This window comes from Mirounga angustirostris, unplaced genomic scaffold (assembly GCF_029215605.1).
Source record: "Mirounga angustirostris isolate CCGP_5_RB_7025 unplaced genomic scaffold, mMirAng1.0.hap1 SCAF_1, whole genome shotgun sequence".
Lineage (NCBI taxonomy): Eukaryota > Metazoa > Chordata > Mammalia > Carnivora > Phocidae > Mirounga > Mirounga angustirostris.
The window spans coordinates 141,344,147-141,361,638 of record NW_026991709.1 but is presented as its reverse complement, the minus strand read 5'-3'; the positions used below and the strand labels follow the sequence as shown (position 1 = coordinate 141,361,638).

The 17,492-nt window shown below is 44.3% G+C and overlaps 1 protein-coding gene across 1 annotated transcript in view; it reads right to left on the bottom strand.

The window, feature by feature from the left end:
* The window catches only part of LOC123862956 (RNA-binding motif, single-stranded-interacting protein 3), a 1,542,535-nt gene that overhangs the window by 1,351,534 nt on the left and 173,509 nt on the right, over positions 1–17,492 (bottom strand). Inside the window, exons 10-11 of the mRNA XM_064588878.1 lie at positions 9,151–9,457; positions 7,996–8,243 (exon numbers count right to left, since the gene is read on the bottom strand). Of these exons, the coding sequence (XP_064444948.1) occupies positions 7,996–8,243; positions 9,151–9,457 (555 nt within the window). The remainder of the gene's footprint in view (positions 1–7,995; positions 8,244–9,150; positions 9,458–17,492) is intronic.

Genomic DNA, 17,492 nt, shown 5'->3' with positions numbered 1-17,492 from the left:
GACAGACTTAAATTTAAATTCTTCCCCTGCCATATACTAGCTGGGTGACCTCAGGGCTAATAATAGTTATTTCACAGGCTTACCATGGAGTATAAAATGAGATCACCCAATGTGAATCTACCTTGCTCCATGACTGGCACATGAAAAACACCCCGTAAATGTTAGTTTGCCAACAACCCCCAAGAAAGGAAACTCAAGATGACCCTTCTTTGTAATCTCCTCAAAGGTTCACCAGGTTTCTGAAACCTAAACCTTGGTGAAACAATAGTTTGTGTCAATAATAAGAATACAAATAATCCAATTTTTTTAAAAAACAGCCAAAGATTTGAACAGACTTTTCACCAAAGAAAAATACAGATGGCAAACAGGCACATAAAAAGATGTTCAACATCATTTGTTAATAGGGAAATACAAAATGAAGCCATAACAAGATATCATTACATACCTACTGGAATGAGTAAAATTAAAAATATTGACAATACCAAGTGTTGGTAATGTTGTGGAACAACTGGAATTCTCAGGCACTGATGGTGGGAATGCACGCTGGACTGGTACATTTAGAACAGCTATGGCAGCTTCTTATAAAGTTAAATACACTTATAATATGACCCAGCATTCCCATTCCTAGGAATTTACCCAAGACAAATAAAAATGAATGTCCACAAAAAAATGTTTCTTAATAAAAGCGAGAAATCACCCAAATGTCCATCAACAGAGGAATGGACAAACAATATGTGTTATGAGATACTACTCAGTAAAAAAAAAAAAAAAAAAGGAACCTACTGATACAAACATCAAAATGAGTGAATACCAAATACATTTTTTTTGGCAAAAGAAGTCAGATGCAAAAGACTATACACTATTTGACTCCATTTATTTGAAATTTTGGAAAAAGCTGGGGTGGGGTGAGGGAATTGTCTGCAGGGGGACACAACAGAAGTCTTTGGAGGTGATGGAAACCTTCCACATCCTGTTTGGGGTGGTGGCTACACAGGTATTTACAATTGTCAAAACTCATTGAACTGTACACTTCAAAAGGGTGGATTTTACTACATGTAAATTATGCCAGGAAACCTCACTTTAAAGAGAAAATAGATCAGAAAATACTAAGGGTCTTACATGGGGAGGATGCAATCCTACGAAATAGGTGGAGTAGGAAGCATGGCAGGATGGACAGGGCAGACCCTGCCACTGATTTTGTGAATGGGACTTGACTTGCACCTTTAGTTATTGGGGAAGCAAACCAAGAAAGGGGAGTCGTTTATTAGTTAGTGTCTCTATATTGCCCAGTCGCATTTCATTAATTAGTTACTTCCAAAGCTTGTTAGCAGGTCAACGCTTCACTTTAAAGAAAATGTGTTAAGTGTCCCCACTTACAAAGAATGTGCCTTGTGTTCTCATCTCTCCGATGGTCCTCACACCCTACAGCATCCTGATCTGTGTATAAGTGTGTCTCCTCCGTGAAACTGGGTTTCTCTTTCAAGTTTGTGATCCCAGCATCTAGGAGGTGTATAATGAGTGTGGACTGACACATCAAGGCAGCATTCAATATAAACTGCTATTAATAAGGGCCCACTATGTGCCAGGCATGGTGCTGGAAGAGTGTGTGCTCAGGAATGAACAGCTCGCCTCCAACATTTGCCATCGAAAAATGAGGAACACATTGTCCATGGTGCCTCCTCCTGCAGGACTCCCTCTGTAGGATGTAAGGTCCAAATGGAAGCACAGAAATATATTGACATGTAGATTCAAAAGTCAAAGAAAATGCTTTAGAGCTTTGAGCAGGAAACCAAATTACTTTAATTCAGGGCAGACAAAAAAAATGTTAATGTACTTCATTCCAGTGGGTATGAGTTCCATGGAAGATCTATATTTTAAAACATCAGAGCCCAATCACATTCATCCTGAGATTATCTGTTCAGTAGATGTGAAACGTTATCACGGATTTCATTTTATAAGTGGGAAAACTAACCTGTACACAAGCAACGGAAGACTTAATTTTCCTCTGTATTCTTTCTTCTCAAATGGTAGGAAATCAATGCTAAGAAAATATTTCAGGCTGTTTAAGTGCATTTGTCTGTCTGTATCTGTCTGGTTCTCACCTTCTCTCTTTGCCTCTATTTCTCTCTCTCTTTTTTTCTTTTCTCTCCCTCCTGTTCTGCTTCCCTCTCCGTCCCCCTCTCCTCCCATCCCCTCCTCTCCCTCTCTAGGAGAGGAGTTATACCAGTTGTTCTGCCCCCTGATATCCACTCCCCTTGATCTGCTAACAGCACCTTGATTTTCCTCTCCAGGGACTATACCCCTTCCAAAGAATAAAATTTGCAAGAACCTTCAACGTAATACCCACTCTTCCCTGACCAAGAGGCAGATATCTGATCCAAGCAAGGTCCATTGGATAACCTTGCCCTGGACTTTGGCTCTTGAGTAGAGTGACAGAAACGCAAAAAGATGGCCGAAATTTATTCTTGTGTCAGTGCCCTTGAGAGACCTTTCTTCACTTTGTACAACTAAGATCTTCTGAGATCCCCCAGCTTCAGTGTTTCTCAAAACCAGTTTTATCATTTCTCCTTTGATTCTGCGATTACCTTACAACCTTACGATAAAATACCTTTTTGCTCAAATTAAAGTCAGTTTCTGTTGCTTGCAAACAAAGAGCCCTAAAGGATACAACTTTTTAGTTCATTTTTTTTTAAGTCTTAAAACATGCCACCTACTTCTCCCAAGAAGCCATAAATGTCATGTGTAAAAGCAGGGCTATGCATTTGCTTTATTATTTTATTATTTACTCTATTATTTTATTATTGCATGTACCCCTGGGGCTTAGACTGGGATGTGGGGGCCTTCTATGCTGGTCCTCCTTGGCTTTCCCGATAAGAGAGGAGAGGTGTGTTAACAAGTCAAGATAAAGGATAACTCTTTCCTAACCTCCTGCCCACCAGGAAAAGACCTCAAGGCCCACAGGGCAAAATCAGGTCAATGAGCACCAACATGGTTTGACTGTCTGTACCACTTCCAACCCCACAACCTCTGGCAAACTGGAAATTCTAGGTGACTTGGAGCCCCAGCTCATTATCCTTTTCAGAACCCTGGATCACAAAGGTAATAATAATGATCACAATTATTGTTAACAATTACTGAGCAATCAGTACCTATGAAGCATTGAATTACAAATTGTATACACTTTATCTCGTTCAAGCTATATAATAATAACTGTTATTCCTATTTTACAGATGAAAATACTGAGATTTGGAAAGGTCAGGATATTACTGAAGTTAAGAGCCAATGAAAGAGCCAAGAGCAAATGCAGGTCTTTCTGATTTCACTCTTAATCAGAAAGCCAACACTCTTAATCACAATGACATCGTGTCAAATGTGGGCAAGTTTCTGCTTCTGTGCTGGAAATCAGAGTTCACCTGGCTAATACAATACAAACATGAGGGGGTTTCCATTATTTTTCACACCAGAAACAAACACCCAAGGGGTTATGCATCAAAGTGAACTGTCTTGATTTTATCAATTGCCTTTTCTCCTCTACTTGCCACTTGAGACTTTGCTGTCCTCTGTGTACTGACAAACCCTATCTTACCTGGCACAGGAATGTTTTTCAGGGTAAAATAAAAAAGAAGACTATCACTCCCCATAAGTTAACAGCACTCAAGAGCTTTGCCAAAGTTGTAACTCCCACAGGGCTCACTGCAGCAGGATGCAGAGCTCCAGGGACCTCAACCTTTGTACTTCGCAAGCTGCTCCTACCCACCAGAAAAACGGGGGGAATAGTTAACCCCAATCAAATCTGGCTCTTAAATACTCTCTCAAAGACCTTTCAGATGTAAAGAAAGTCTTAAACCCTAGAAGGAGAAAATGAAAAACATCAATACGTTTGCAAATTCATTCAGCAAACATTGACTGGACAAGTTGAGCTAATAGTACTGTGCCAAAGTTAATTTCTTCATTGGGATATACACGATAGCATGATTAAGAAGGATGTTAACATTAGAGGAAGCTGGGTAAAGGGTATATGGGAACTCTGTCTTATGTTTGCAACTCTTCTATAAATTTAGTCATTTCAAAATTAAAGGTTTTAAAAAATGTACCGACAGGCTGGGTAAGAGATTCCCTACAGCAACCTCCTTTAAGACTGATGATTTAGGACAGCACGACTGCTGAAATGAGAATCTTAAGTCATGTTCATCAGTGAAGTATCATTGGTAGCAAGAGCACAGAGTCTCTCTAGTCCAAAACCACAAGAACATATTTTGCAAACCAAGGCTTTAACGAGAACTGAACAAAGAAGAGAGCTTGGTCATGATACCTCACATCTGGGCCATAAACATACACTTCGCGGTAAATGGTAAATGGGGTGTGTGTGTGTTTTGGTGGGGAGGGAAAGAGAAAGAAAGAGAGGGGAAGAAAAGGGGAGAATACATGAATGAGATGAAGCTAAAGCAAAACAGAATCATTTACATCACTCATCTGGGATCAGGGGAAGAATTCACACATTTGTATAAGTAACTAGGTATCACAGATGGACTGAATTACTGGGTGCTGGTCCTCAACACAAGGAACACTAACTTTTCCAAAGAAAGTTTCAGAAATGCTTATCCAAGAGTTATTTAGCATAAGCAAAGCATTGCAGAAAAGTTTTGAATGGCCCTAAGAAATGGAATATCTAAGGGCTACAGAGAACTGCAAGAAAGTTTTGAGGATGATCAAATCCAGGGTGGAGAACTCTTTCAAGGACGGGAAGGTCTCTTACTTAAGGGCATGACCATGCATCTGCAAGACCAGAAGAAAAGAGTTCTGTCCAGTTTAGAGAAACTCTTTTCTGATACGAGGAAGAAGTGCTTGAGATAATGGGTGAGGAAATATCTCAGTAGGTCCCCAAAGGGGGGACCACCTTGTCTTTGGATGACATTGCAAGAAGAGGAAACTGGTTTTTGTAAAGGTTTAATATAAACCTGCCTGAAAGCACAGAGGAGGAATAAATGGTCGATTTAGGGTCTATGTCAATTCATGGAATCAAAGCATATGCAGCATGTAGCTGCTTTAACATTTCTCCGGAGAGTAGTTGGTAGAGAGGAATTGGGCATTGTTATTCTAGGAACAGAAAGTGCCAGTCACATCATGGAACTCTGGTGTAAAAAAATCCTTTGACTGATCCAGTTTTCTAACCTTTCCTCCTATTTCAGAGACTTTCTGAGGATGTATAACCGTGCACCTGCAATTCAGGAGACAAGCTGATCTGGCACTAAGCTCGGATTTCTTTTCCGATAAGACAACTGAGGTAAATTCATGAGAAAATAAATCATGGCCCCCAAATCAGAATCTGAAAAAAAAATAATGCCATTACTCCCTGGACACTTTATTTGGTGAGGAGGAGAACCGTATCCACTGACATCCTATTTACAGTACCCTTGCTCCGAGAAAGATTTAAGACAAATAATAAAGTATTCAAAATTCATATTTCATTATGTTTATGAGTGAAAAGAAAATACAATAGTTCATTGCATTACATTTGTACATTATTGTGTTTAAATCCTATCAACATAATAGCCCCACTTCACCCCAAACAGCTTGGTAAAACCACATTCCACTTTATCCCACTTTGTCTTCCATTTATATTTTAGTAGAATAATTTGGTCAGACACCCAAAGGCCCTCCCACTAATGAAAGCAGGATTTGCTGAGAAAAATCAATTTATAACTTGCCTTAGTACCCATCAAAGACAAAAAGAGTTATTAAAGTCTGAAACACAGCAACCATCCTCAAACTCAGAAGACCCAGTAGGAGAGCACCAGAGGTAAACGAAGGGTTAACACAGCTGATTTCTGGCTTAAGAGAAGGATGCAACACGATTTATTCTTTTTAAAGATTTTATTTATTTATTTGAGAGAGAGAGAGAATGAGAGAGAGCATGAGAGGGGAGAGGGTCAGAGGGAGAAGCAGACTCCCTGCTGAGCCGGGAGCCCGATGCGGGACTCGATCCCGGGACTCCAGGATCATGACCTGAGCCGAAGGCAGTCGCTTAACCAACTGAGCCACCCAGGCGCCCTGCAACACAATTTTTTAAGGCAAACACCTGGAGGGAAAAAGGTAGTATTTTGTTTCCACCTCAAGAAATTACAGACAAACGTAAAGCAAATCACATCAGTGGAATACTCAATTATCTGAACATGCTAATTAGCAATATCTAATCAACCCGCTTTCAGGCCTGTCTTCACCTGCTGTAATTTTGTAGTGCATTGCCTTCCTTATTCCTCACAACCGGTAGAACATTAGACAGTCTGCATGGTGCATCAAAGGGAAACAAATAAGCACAGATTTTTGCTGATGGCAGGAATTTCTCATGCTCAGGGCATATGAACCAACAATATGGAAACAGCAGCACTGGCTGTATATTTTAATTATTCCCCACACCTATCCTGCAAAAGACACTTAAAGTTCGATTCGGTGATATGATACTCAGCTATGGTCATTTCATAAAACTGAGCGCACACAGTCATTTAAAGTAGTAAATATGCAGTCATGACAGAATTAAATATTCATGAAATCAAGAGCAAGCGGAAAGCTGAGGATATCAGAATATTAAAATTCATCATAGTTTTTACAATGTAAATCTTGTATGCATTTGTAAGGCACCCCGGTTCGGTCTAGTGTGTGTTCCAATTCCAGTTCCATGGTAGACTGCCATTTAAATTACAATATCGATTTGGGTAGATAAACAACAATGTCAATCCTTACCTCAGTTTCAAAATGCAAAACAATTTTGAACATTTGCAAATAACTTAAGTGAGCCTGTCTCCAAACACAGAACAGCAACACTCAACGTGATCCCAACGTGTTTCAGATATTTGTTTAATCCACTAGGACCTTCGGGAAGGTCCAACAGAAACCAAGGCAACTCCTAGAAGGAGCACTCATGACATGCAATTCTCCTCTAACCAGGCGAAGTAGCTATTTTCTTGCACATTTCTAAGCGATCAAAAGTGACAAAGTATACTGACTGACCCTTCGTGGGTTCAGGTATCCTGATTCGTCACACCAACTTTTTCCCAACATTAGCAGTCAGTTTCAAAACGTATTAACAAATGCATGTGTACACTTTACACAGATACAACTAAACAACGCTAGCTTCCACAAAACGGAACTCCGGGCGTGAATGGGAAAAGACTATGCTCAGAGACCAAGCTGTTATAAATACACTCTAATAATATTACCAAGGCAGTATTTTCTATGCAGTTTCCTTTACTTTACAATTTTCTCAACAGAAGAAACATCAGCACCAGAGAATGATGGCATTTGAGCAATTTCTTACTGGAATCCAATTACCTGAAGAACTCCCCTCTCCACAGTAAGAAGTAGCTATCCCCTGGTCTACAATGACACAGCAGGGCTGCGAAAGATTTCCAGGGCTCATCTGCTTCCAGGCACCTGGTCCCTGCCCTCCTAGCTAGGAGGGTGCCGGCTGAGCAGGAGGACCTCGAGTTTAGAGCTGCCTCGAGTTAGGCAGCGCTCTCCATTCTGCAAATGAGCCAAACTTTGCTCCCATTGTTGCCATCTTAAGGTTGATGTCACCTCCCTCCAAGGAGTCTCGGAAGCCACTTAGCAGCTCCTGAAGACACGCTTCCCCTTGACCTACATCATCTAAATAAGCCTTGGTTATACTGTGTGGGCAAGCAAAGGTCTCTCAACACGGCTCTCCCGAGGTGCTGTGCTCTACCCTGGGCATCACATCGCATGTACCAGAAGACTTTTCTCTGCACACACCTCTGAATACGGAAACCAGGACAGACTCCTGCACACGCCTTCCAGTTCGGAAAGTCACTCTCTCCCATCGACTCCCCTCAATCGCACGCCTTCCCCACATCTGCAACCCCCACCACCGCACAAACGAGGGAAGGGGGTGGGGGGAGCGGAGGGGTTAAAGTGACAGCCACTACTAGAGATCCTCGGTTTTGTTCAAAAGGTGTCACAGCTCCAACACTGTGGACCTACCTTGCTCTCTCCTTTCTCGCTGTTGGGTCTCGCCTCGGGATCGTCGCTGTCCTCCGCGCCTGCACTCTCGCCGGGCACTTCATCCTGAGCCAGCTGCTGCTGCTGCGGCTGCGGCTGGGGCTGGGGCTGGGGCTGGGGCTGGGGCGGCTGTGGCGGCGCCTGGCAGGCTCCGCCAGCCCCCTGGGAGCGGGGGATGGGCTCCGGGCGCGGAGAAACTCCCTCAACATCCATCTCCATCTTCCCATTCACTGGAGGGCAAGACAAAAGCGGAGCGGGGACTTGGCAGCGGCGCCCGGCGGCTCCTCAGCTGCCCGTGGCACGCATGGCTCGCCGAGGAGGGGCCGCCTCCCGCGCGCCCTCCCTCCTGCCGCCCTTCGCCCGCGCTCCCCGCAGCTCCGCTCGCCCGCTCGGCTCGGGCGCTGGCGGCGTCTGGGCCGGGGCGCGCGGGGAGCGGGGGGCCGCGTGTCCTTGGAGCGGTGGCCTTCGGGCGCCCCCGGCAGCCCCGCTAAGCAGAGCGCATCCCGGCGGCGGCGGCGGCGGCGGCGGCGGCGACGCCTCCCAGCCGCGCGCCCAGCCCCGGGGCCGCCCAGGGACTTGCTCTCCAGCCGGGCCTCCAGATTCGCGGTGCTTTCCAGCCTCTCCTGGGGCCCCTCGGCGTCTCCCCTCCCCTCCAGCCTCCGGAACAAAGTTACTGGAAGAACGGCCGGGCGAAACGGACAAGGAATAGGGGCTGTCAGGTGCGAGTGAGCCCTACCATCCCCGCCCGCTGACCAAGCGCCGACCCCTCACCTTTGCCCTCGCCCCGGCGCCGAGGAGCCGAGGAAAGGAGGGGTTTCCGACCTGCGCCAGGTGGTGGCGGCGAGGACCGGCGGGAGGGGAGCATGCGGAGGGCTGGGGGCCGGTGCGCCCACCCCCGAGCCCCGGCGACCCCCACCTCGGCGCAGGCCCGGCCTCCCCCCGCCCCGCCCCGCCCCCCGCGCCGAGCGTGTCTCCGGGGTCAGCCCTCCGGAGCGTGCGTGAGTGTGTCCCCGGGCTCCCGCTCCTCCGTCGGTTCCGCCGCCGCCGCCGGCTCCGCGCCACGCAGCCCCGCGCTGGAGAACTGGAGCGCAGAAGCAGCGGAGCCGGCCGCCAGCTCCGGGCAGGAAATCGACCTACCCTCGCCTCCGGCCCGATCGCGGGCAGGAACCGGGAAGGGGTGGGGCCCCGCGTGGACGGCGAGGACGCGAGGCTCGCAGCGCGCCCGGGTTGGGCGTAAAGGTCGGCCGGAGAGGGTCGATGGGGGAGGCGGAGGGCGAAGCGAGAAGTCGCCGCCAGGCATTGACTGCAGTGTGCCCCGGGGTGGGCGCCAGCTGGGCGCCGCCGCTCCCAAGTGGCGAGCTCTCCTGTGCTGGAAGGGCGTCCTCCGCAGGGCAGGTCTCCAGGAGGTTCCGGTGGTGACCCCAGGCCAAGCAACGAGCTGCGTCTGCAAATACAGATAGAGGTGACAAGGGTAGAACTTGGAAATTCTTAAATCGGGGCTCACCGACAGTCAGGTGATCAGCATGACTTCTAAATTTAACACCACTTGGTCCTGGGTGTAGCTTACAACTTCGCAGAACCTGCTAACTGCAACTCCACGTCCAGGACGGACCCTCCAGCAGCTATGGAGAGAAATAGCAGGTTATTAAGAACCTGTTTAATATTAAATAGAGCCCATTGTTCTGGGCTTTGAGTTCCATAATGCCCCCAAATGGATCAGCAGATAAATGAACTATTCATGCATTTCTTAGCAGAGGGTGGCCCTTTTCCCATAACATATAACGTATCACAGATAACGCTTACCCAGTGAAACTAGAAAATTGCATTGTTCGCGACTGCTTTGCATTAACTTAAGACAACTTTTCTAGATCAAGACACGGTCTCAATAGATGGAGCTACACAAGAACATATCATCAGGTCCTATCCTTCAATTCAATCTCTTAATCTCTGACTCTGCCTGTAAATGTGACAGAAATTAATTGCCACTTTAATTTAAGCGGTGTAGACAGCCAATCTGGATATTGCAATGTGAACATGCGCTTGCAAAGAAAAAAGTTTGGGGACTGAATTACTCATTCGCTGTTCTTCAGAATTTCTAAAAACCAGATTTCAAGCTCGTTTTCTAAGTTGGGAACTTATTAAAAATAAAATGAGCTTGCATTAGTCTGAAATTCACGGTATGGCATATTAATAATACATCAGCCAAAAACATATAGAGCTCTGTGCCTCCAAAGAAGTACTTACTCTCCATTTCCTCCCCAGTATATTGTAATAAATCAATTCTTATAGTATTTTTATAACAGTAAATTAGATTATGTGTGTAAAGTGCTTAGCAGTGTGCGTTAGTGCATAGTGAGCACTCCACAATCATTGCCTGTTAGGCTGAAAATAGTAAGATGATAGAAATGCATGGTGAGCACTCATCTGAGGACCTTGGTTTAGGAAGAAGAAATTGTCAGTTTAATCTTTTTATATAAATTATTCTAAAAGATATTTTGTATCTTCAAAGAATGAAGCCCCTTCTGACGACAGGAAGAAAGTCAGTGTGGTGTTTTGTGCAATGAAGTTTTGAATATGTCAGATTTTCCTTCCCCAATGTAGAAGTAAAAATTACACGTCAGGTCCAACAGGAGCTCGAACAGCTGACTGGTAAGATATTATTCTTACATGCTTGTCACTTCCCAATGTGTTTGTGAACTTCTTTCAAGGCTTAAATGAAGATTAAATCAAAATAAAGATACAATACTTCAACTAAATTTGTTCTAAATTTAGGCATGTGCTTGTAAAGAGTCCCACTGTTAAATGCAAATATTTTTCTTTCTCTGCCCTTCTATTTTTTGGGGACACAGATTTTTTTTTTGCATCTGTCGTAAGTAAATATGGGCTCAGAAAATATATTACATTTCAAAACTGTTGATTGCACCTAATTATGCATGTAAATTGCTACTTCAAGCATGCAGACAGCTTGCAACATTTTGAAAATTTTGCCCTAGTAGTCATCTGAGGTATTTGTGTTACTATTTTGCTTTTGCCTTAAATGACTTCATTTCCCGATTAGCCTCCCGATAATGATGGATCTATCTATGAATAATTCTGACCTTTTGATGTCTCTCTTTTAGATGATTCAAATCAGCAAATCAGCACTTTCAACAAAATCACCCTTCTTATTGTTTATACCAGACCATTTGATGTTTTGAGTCGTTGAGCTGAGAGTTTTCAAAAAGGTGTCCTGAAAGAACCATCTAACCCCTTGCTACTCAAAATGTGGTCAATGGCCCGGCAGCGTCCCAACACCTGTATTGTTAGACACGCCGTCTCAGGCCCCACCCCAGACTGACTGCATCATAGTCTGCATTTTAACATGATCCCCAAGGGATTCCTACCACATGCAAGTTTGAGAAGCACTGCTCTAATCCATCACATAGTTGGCCTTTCTACATTATAATTATCTTTGGCACTATTCCCCTAAAATACTACTGGGAGAGATTTTTTAGGAAAACACAATCGTAGAAACTTTTTTCCCCCCTTGATCAAGACGTTATTGTCCCTTCCTGCCCTCCCCTCTAGGATCTTAGTGTTGCATAACGAGCAGTTACATAAATTAAGAATGTAACCGTGTTGCGTATCTGGTGATGGATTAGAAGTATACAATTTTCTCACATCAAAAGACATTAACCTAAAAAGGGAAGAGCAATTTATCTAGAATAATAAATTTTATGCAAACATGTGGAACTGGTTCCTTAAAAGCTTTGGTTATTTTTGACCTCCTGCTTGAGACTTGAAAGTGCACAGTTTCCGCTCTGCCTGGATTATTGATACCTTCTGCTACAACGCAAGCAGAAACCACCAAGTTTGTGTCTGTGCAATGAAAATCTAATAAAGCTTCAGTAATCTGGCATAGGATGGACTAATTATATGCCTCAGTATTTTTAGGAACTAACAGAACTTGTTACTTGAAAGAATTTCTTTAAAGTGCATAGAGGTAGATCAATGAATTATTCCTTTAAAAGGCTATCCAGTACGGGAGTTCTCACCTTTAACGTACACGGTATCACTTGGGGAAAGCTGTTGAAAATGCAGGTTATGATTCAGCAGGACAGGATCTGGGCCAGAGAATATGCATTTCTAGCAAACTTCCAGGTGAAGCCAGTGCTTCAGGTCCTCAGACCTAACAGACTTGCTTTATCATCATTAATGGCTCTTAAATTTTAATCACCAGGAGAGTGATCACTTGGGGATTTTTTTAAATCTGTGATGCCCAGACTACCCGCTCCCAGACACATTCGATCAGAATCTTTTGGGGGTGAGAGCTAGGCATCAGTGGTTTTTAAACCTACTCAGGTAATAATGCTACTATCTAGGCAAGATTGGAAATCACTGTAAAGCCGTGATTCTCCAAGTGTGGTCCCCATACCAGCAGCAGCAGCTCTTGGGAGCCAGATCTAAATGCTGACTCTCAGGCTCCACCCCAGACCTACTCAGTATCTACACCTGAAGATCCCCAGGTGATATGGTTGCACATTTAAAGTTCAAGAAGCACCGCAGCAACCTGATCATAACTCTTTAATCTCTTAGCTCTTTACGGATCTATACCCTTTCTGAACGTTTGTAGAGAACCTCATGGATAAAGTTCCAATGGAGAAGAGAAATCCACAGGCATCCCTAGCTGTTTTAATCTCTCTGTGATTAGCGGCACTGTCCAGCATAACTTTTCTGAAATAATAGAAATGTTTTATATCTGTGCTCTTCAAGAAGTCGCCACCAGCCACATGTGGCTATTGAGCATATGAATTACGGCTAATGTGAGTGAAAAACTTTGAATTTTATTTCATTTTAATTGACTCAAATTTAAGTAACCTCATGTGGTTATTGGCTCTCCTATCGAACAGAGCAGCTCTAGAGTAATCATCCTTTCCGTTGCTCAACCCTTATTCAAATTCCCAGGTTGAACACAGCCCCTCCTGCTCAGTTTTTGTATGTATTAATCCCCAGTGAATGCATCAGGATGAAAAACATCTGCCTTGCCACCTCATTTACATAATAAGTAACATTATGCTTATTATTTTGAATGAGAGGAGTTTAACTTGAATTAAATGCCACCAAAAGTTGTCAAAACCTTTTTTCCTAGTATTCATAATTACGTAGCTTTAATTTTACAGCCTTTTCAAACGTCAGCACACATGGGGTGCATTTGGAACTGCCTTAAGAAAAGGAGACAAAAGAGTGCAAATAGATTCTGGGTAGAAGATACATGAAGATACCCCCTCCCCCAATATCGTATTGGTGCATAATGGAAAGTTGCATAAATTAAGAGTGGATCTCTGTTGAAAATAAATATCAAAACTTGAAGATTCCTCTCAAAATGGAAGATGAGATACAAAACAGAAGAGGGATCAAAGAGCTTAGGTGACAGAAGGTAGTAAATGAAATCCAAAGTAGAAATGTACTCCACAATTACCCAGAATGTAAATATCTAATCTGTGGAATGGGACAGGATAGGAGGGAAGGGGGGGATGGGCATGGAGGGAGGAGAGTATGAAACAAAAATACTCATTATCTGAAGACAGGCACCAGCATCCTGAGTCTTCCCTTCCCACGATGAGAACAACAAGCAGCAACCACCGTTAGTTACCCAGCCCTGCCTACCGGCTATCAAGTGCACTCCATACATCATCCCCCACGATCACCCAACAACCCCGTGAGGTGGGTACGATCAGGAATAAGACTATTGAGAGGACATCATTTTAACTGACACATCTCGGAATAAAAAAGCAAATCCGTACTTGAGAGGGAAGAGGACAGTGTTCAAATAAAGTCAGCCCTTTCCTTTGAAAAGGTCATGTGTCATTTCCAAGCTGAATTAACCACAACCTATCTTATAAAAGGAAGCTCACACTGGGAAAATATTTCATCATCATCATATTCATATTTCATCAGGGTCTCTGCCTTGCCCAGCTGCTGATCTGGTACTGTGTGATACAAGATTATGCCCGCAAAGAAATGTGTAGCTAAGGGCAACAGCCTCACTTCTGAGCACGGTCACTTCATAGCAACTGAAACCAATAAATAGACTGCCGTTGTTGTCCTCAGAAAAGAAACTCCAAGGGACTTCAGACAATATGATTTCAGGAGGTTGGCCGCCAACTCAGAGGCCATTCAAAACTCGTTTTGACTCTCATGCAGGCGTCTTCAGATCCCCTCCACCAGACTCCTTTTCTGCAGAAAGTGAGGGCAAGTTTCTTTATAATCCACATCAATCTACCTCAGAAGGGAGGAGGCAGAGTAACCCCGAAAAAAAAAGAAAATATTTACTCCCTTCCCCCGATGGACAACAAAGGCCAAACCCCATTCTGTGTTTATACCACTTTGCTCACAGCCCTTGCCTAACAACTCAGCTGATTAAAAATTAAGCCACATGCTCTAATCATTGTTGTAGGCGATGTTTGGAGGATTCCCCTGCCCTTGTTCAGACATGCACATGTTTCTTGGCTAAAGTTATAGGCGTAGTTTATAGACATAAGGTTTCCAGGGATTCTGAACTTTAATTTCTGGGTCACCTGAAAATACTCCAGAACACTGCAGCTTTAAGAGCAGTCACATTCTGCTCTGGCAATATTGAAGCCCGTCTGCCTAGTGAGAGCGCCTGCTTGGATTTCGGTATCTTGTACAGAATGCCGGCTTTGCTAAGTTGCTCCCAGACTTGATTAGTGCCAAAATACCACCTTTGTTACTGATAAAGAGCAGCTTGGAGGAGGTAGCTTGCATCTGAAGGCAGATGATCTTCCTATTTCTGAACCCTCCGGGTCAGGCGGACAGATCCACCCAGTCACAGTCTTGTGGGGCTATTGCAAGCTTTCCTTGTGTGTGCCTTGCCGGCAGCTAGCTCCCAGAAGGTACAAGGAAGAGGCCAGTAAGCTCAGTTCATTTTTCCCAAATTCACTGGGCAGTTAAGATACCTCTCCTAGGACCGAGAGTAAAAAGGGGAGATGCTAGGAGTGTCTTGAACTCCCTACATATAGTAAGAAACATGAGAAGTAGGGAAGAAGTGGTAAACCCCCCAAACAAATTCTGCTTCATTATCAGCCCCAGGTCCCACGTCCCGTGTCCCGATCCTCCTCACTGCCTGGTACCTCCTGTGGTGGGTGGGAATTCTGGGAGCCCACCCTGGACAGCTCCATTTCCTGCCTGTTGGATCCACTCATGGGTCCAGTGTGGTCACCAGGCCACGACCTGCTCTACCAGTCACACTCCCCTCACTTGTGGGAACTAACTTACTGGGTCTTAGATGTGGTTGGTCAGAATTAACATTCCTCATACAAAGCTGTCAAGAATTAAAACTCCTGACCTGGCTCTCATTAGCATCATGCTAGAATCAACTGAGGAAACCAGACATTTTACAGAGGTGTAAAGCTTGCAGAGATGCTGCTCTAGCAAGTGCCTTTTATCTTACAAGTGCCTAATAAATATTACATTTTCATAATTTGGCTTTTTACACCAGAAATTATCTTTCATTCCCTTGTGTAGTGTATTTTAGAAGACCCACCTAATGCGGTGCCTTGCGCATGGTGGGACTAAATAAATGTTTGAGAATGAATATTAAAGACCTTTTATGTGACGGCTCAGAAATGACTTTGCATCTCATCTTGGAAAATTTAGTCCTCAAAAAAGTAAAACAAGAACAGGCTATTTGGAAACTAGGTTTTCACCATGGACTTACTGTGGTCACATGTTCGTATCAACGTCACTGAATGATTGCAGGAAGGTAAATAACCGTAACTTTGTTCAAGTACCTTGTCTGAGCCTCCATTTCCCTTTTTGATTAATTGAGGGACCTATCATTCCTTTCAGCTCAAGATCTGAGATAACAATAGTAGATATTTTCTTACCAGTTAAGTACATACTGAAAGCAACCAATAATCAAGTGAGGGTAGGACACCCTCCGTAGTTCGTAATAATATGCTTTCATTTTCATCTGTTGAATAGCAGCTCTCCTATTTTTGGATATGGCCATTGGTCTCCGGGTCATTATGTCCTTATCTGTACACTGTGCTTTTCATTTTGGAAGCAGAGTATAAGCAACGTGCACAACTATAGTCATAATTAGGCAAGACATTTTGGAAAACCAAGAATCTGAATGTAAATATGAAACAGGAAACAAGCCAAAGAGACAGCCATAAATATAATAAATGAGCTCCTAGGGAAAACCAATAGAGGGTGGTGATGAGTTGTAAGATTCACCTGGATGTATTTTTAGAGCAAAGGACCACTCTGGTAGGGAGACTGAAATTTGAATGGGTGATATATACCGTTTTAATAGAAAAGTATTCTCATGTTCTTTAAGAATACCATATACATGCTTAGAAATTAAGGCATAAGTAAACACCAACTGTTCGCTTCTTCTCGCTACTCTCTCGGCTCGCAGGCTTCCGGGCTCTGCTCTCTTTACACTATTGTGTTCTGGGTCACCGGTCACCTCCCCGCTGCCGAAATCAGTACCTTTCCAGCTGATCTTAGCTGGCCTTCTGTCTCATATTTCACTCCAACCTTCTCAAGAAGCTACTCAGTCTTGATTCCCTCCTCAGCCTCGGACTATTCCTTACTGCCTTTCTTACTCTTTTTTTACTCATCTCCAAATGACCTGCCCTAGGCCACGTATACTCTCTCTTCACAAAACTTCAACTTGCTCATCTTGGAGAAATAGTGCTCCCTGTCACCACCAGAGAGATGAAGCAGAGCATTAGACATTTACTGATGGCATCTCTTTAATTATTATAACTGCTCTCTGCAGCAGCCGTTACTAATCCTATTGGATGCACGAGGAACAGAGGTTCTGCCAGTCTGGGAAACAGGCCTAAAGCCTGTTTCAGGTACTGAGCAGGATCAGATGTTTTAACCCAGGCCTGGCTGGCTTAAACTGCATGCTCCTTCACTACCTGTGTATATCAATTATCTACTGCTGCATAATAGACCACCGCAGAACTCAGTGCCTGAAACACAAATAATTATGTATGTTGTGCACACGTCAGCATTGCCGATGGCGCTTGGTGGGCAGGCCTCGCCTCTGCTCCACGCTGGAGATCCACTGAAGATGGCTCACGTCCAGAGCTGGTAAGCCGCTGCTGGCTCTTGTCTGGGAGCTCAGGGCCTCCCCTCCCCTCCACATGGGCCTCACCTACTTGGGCTTCTTCATAGCATTGTGGCTGGGTTCCCAAAGAGAACCTAATACAGGGAGGCAGAAGTCCTTGGTCGCGTAGGGTCATTTCTGTTATACTGTCGGTTGAGGCCCTCCCACGTTCAAGGGAAGGTGACAGAGACCCCGCCTCTTGATGGGGAAAGAGGAAGGTACCAGAAGAGCTTACAGAACAGGAGGAAACGCTGTTTCGGCCATCTGTGCAGAAAACAAGCTGCCACAGCCTAGTTCCTCCACTATAAAGAGGACTTTCAAATCTTTATCTCTAAGCCCTGACATCTCTTCTGAA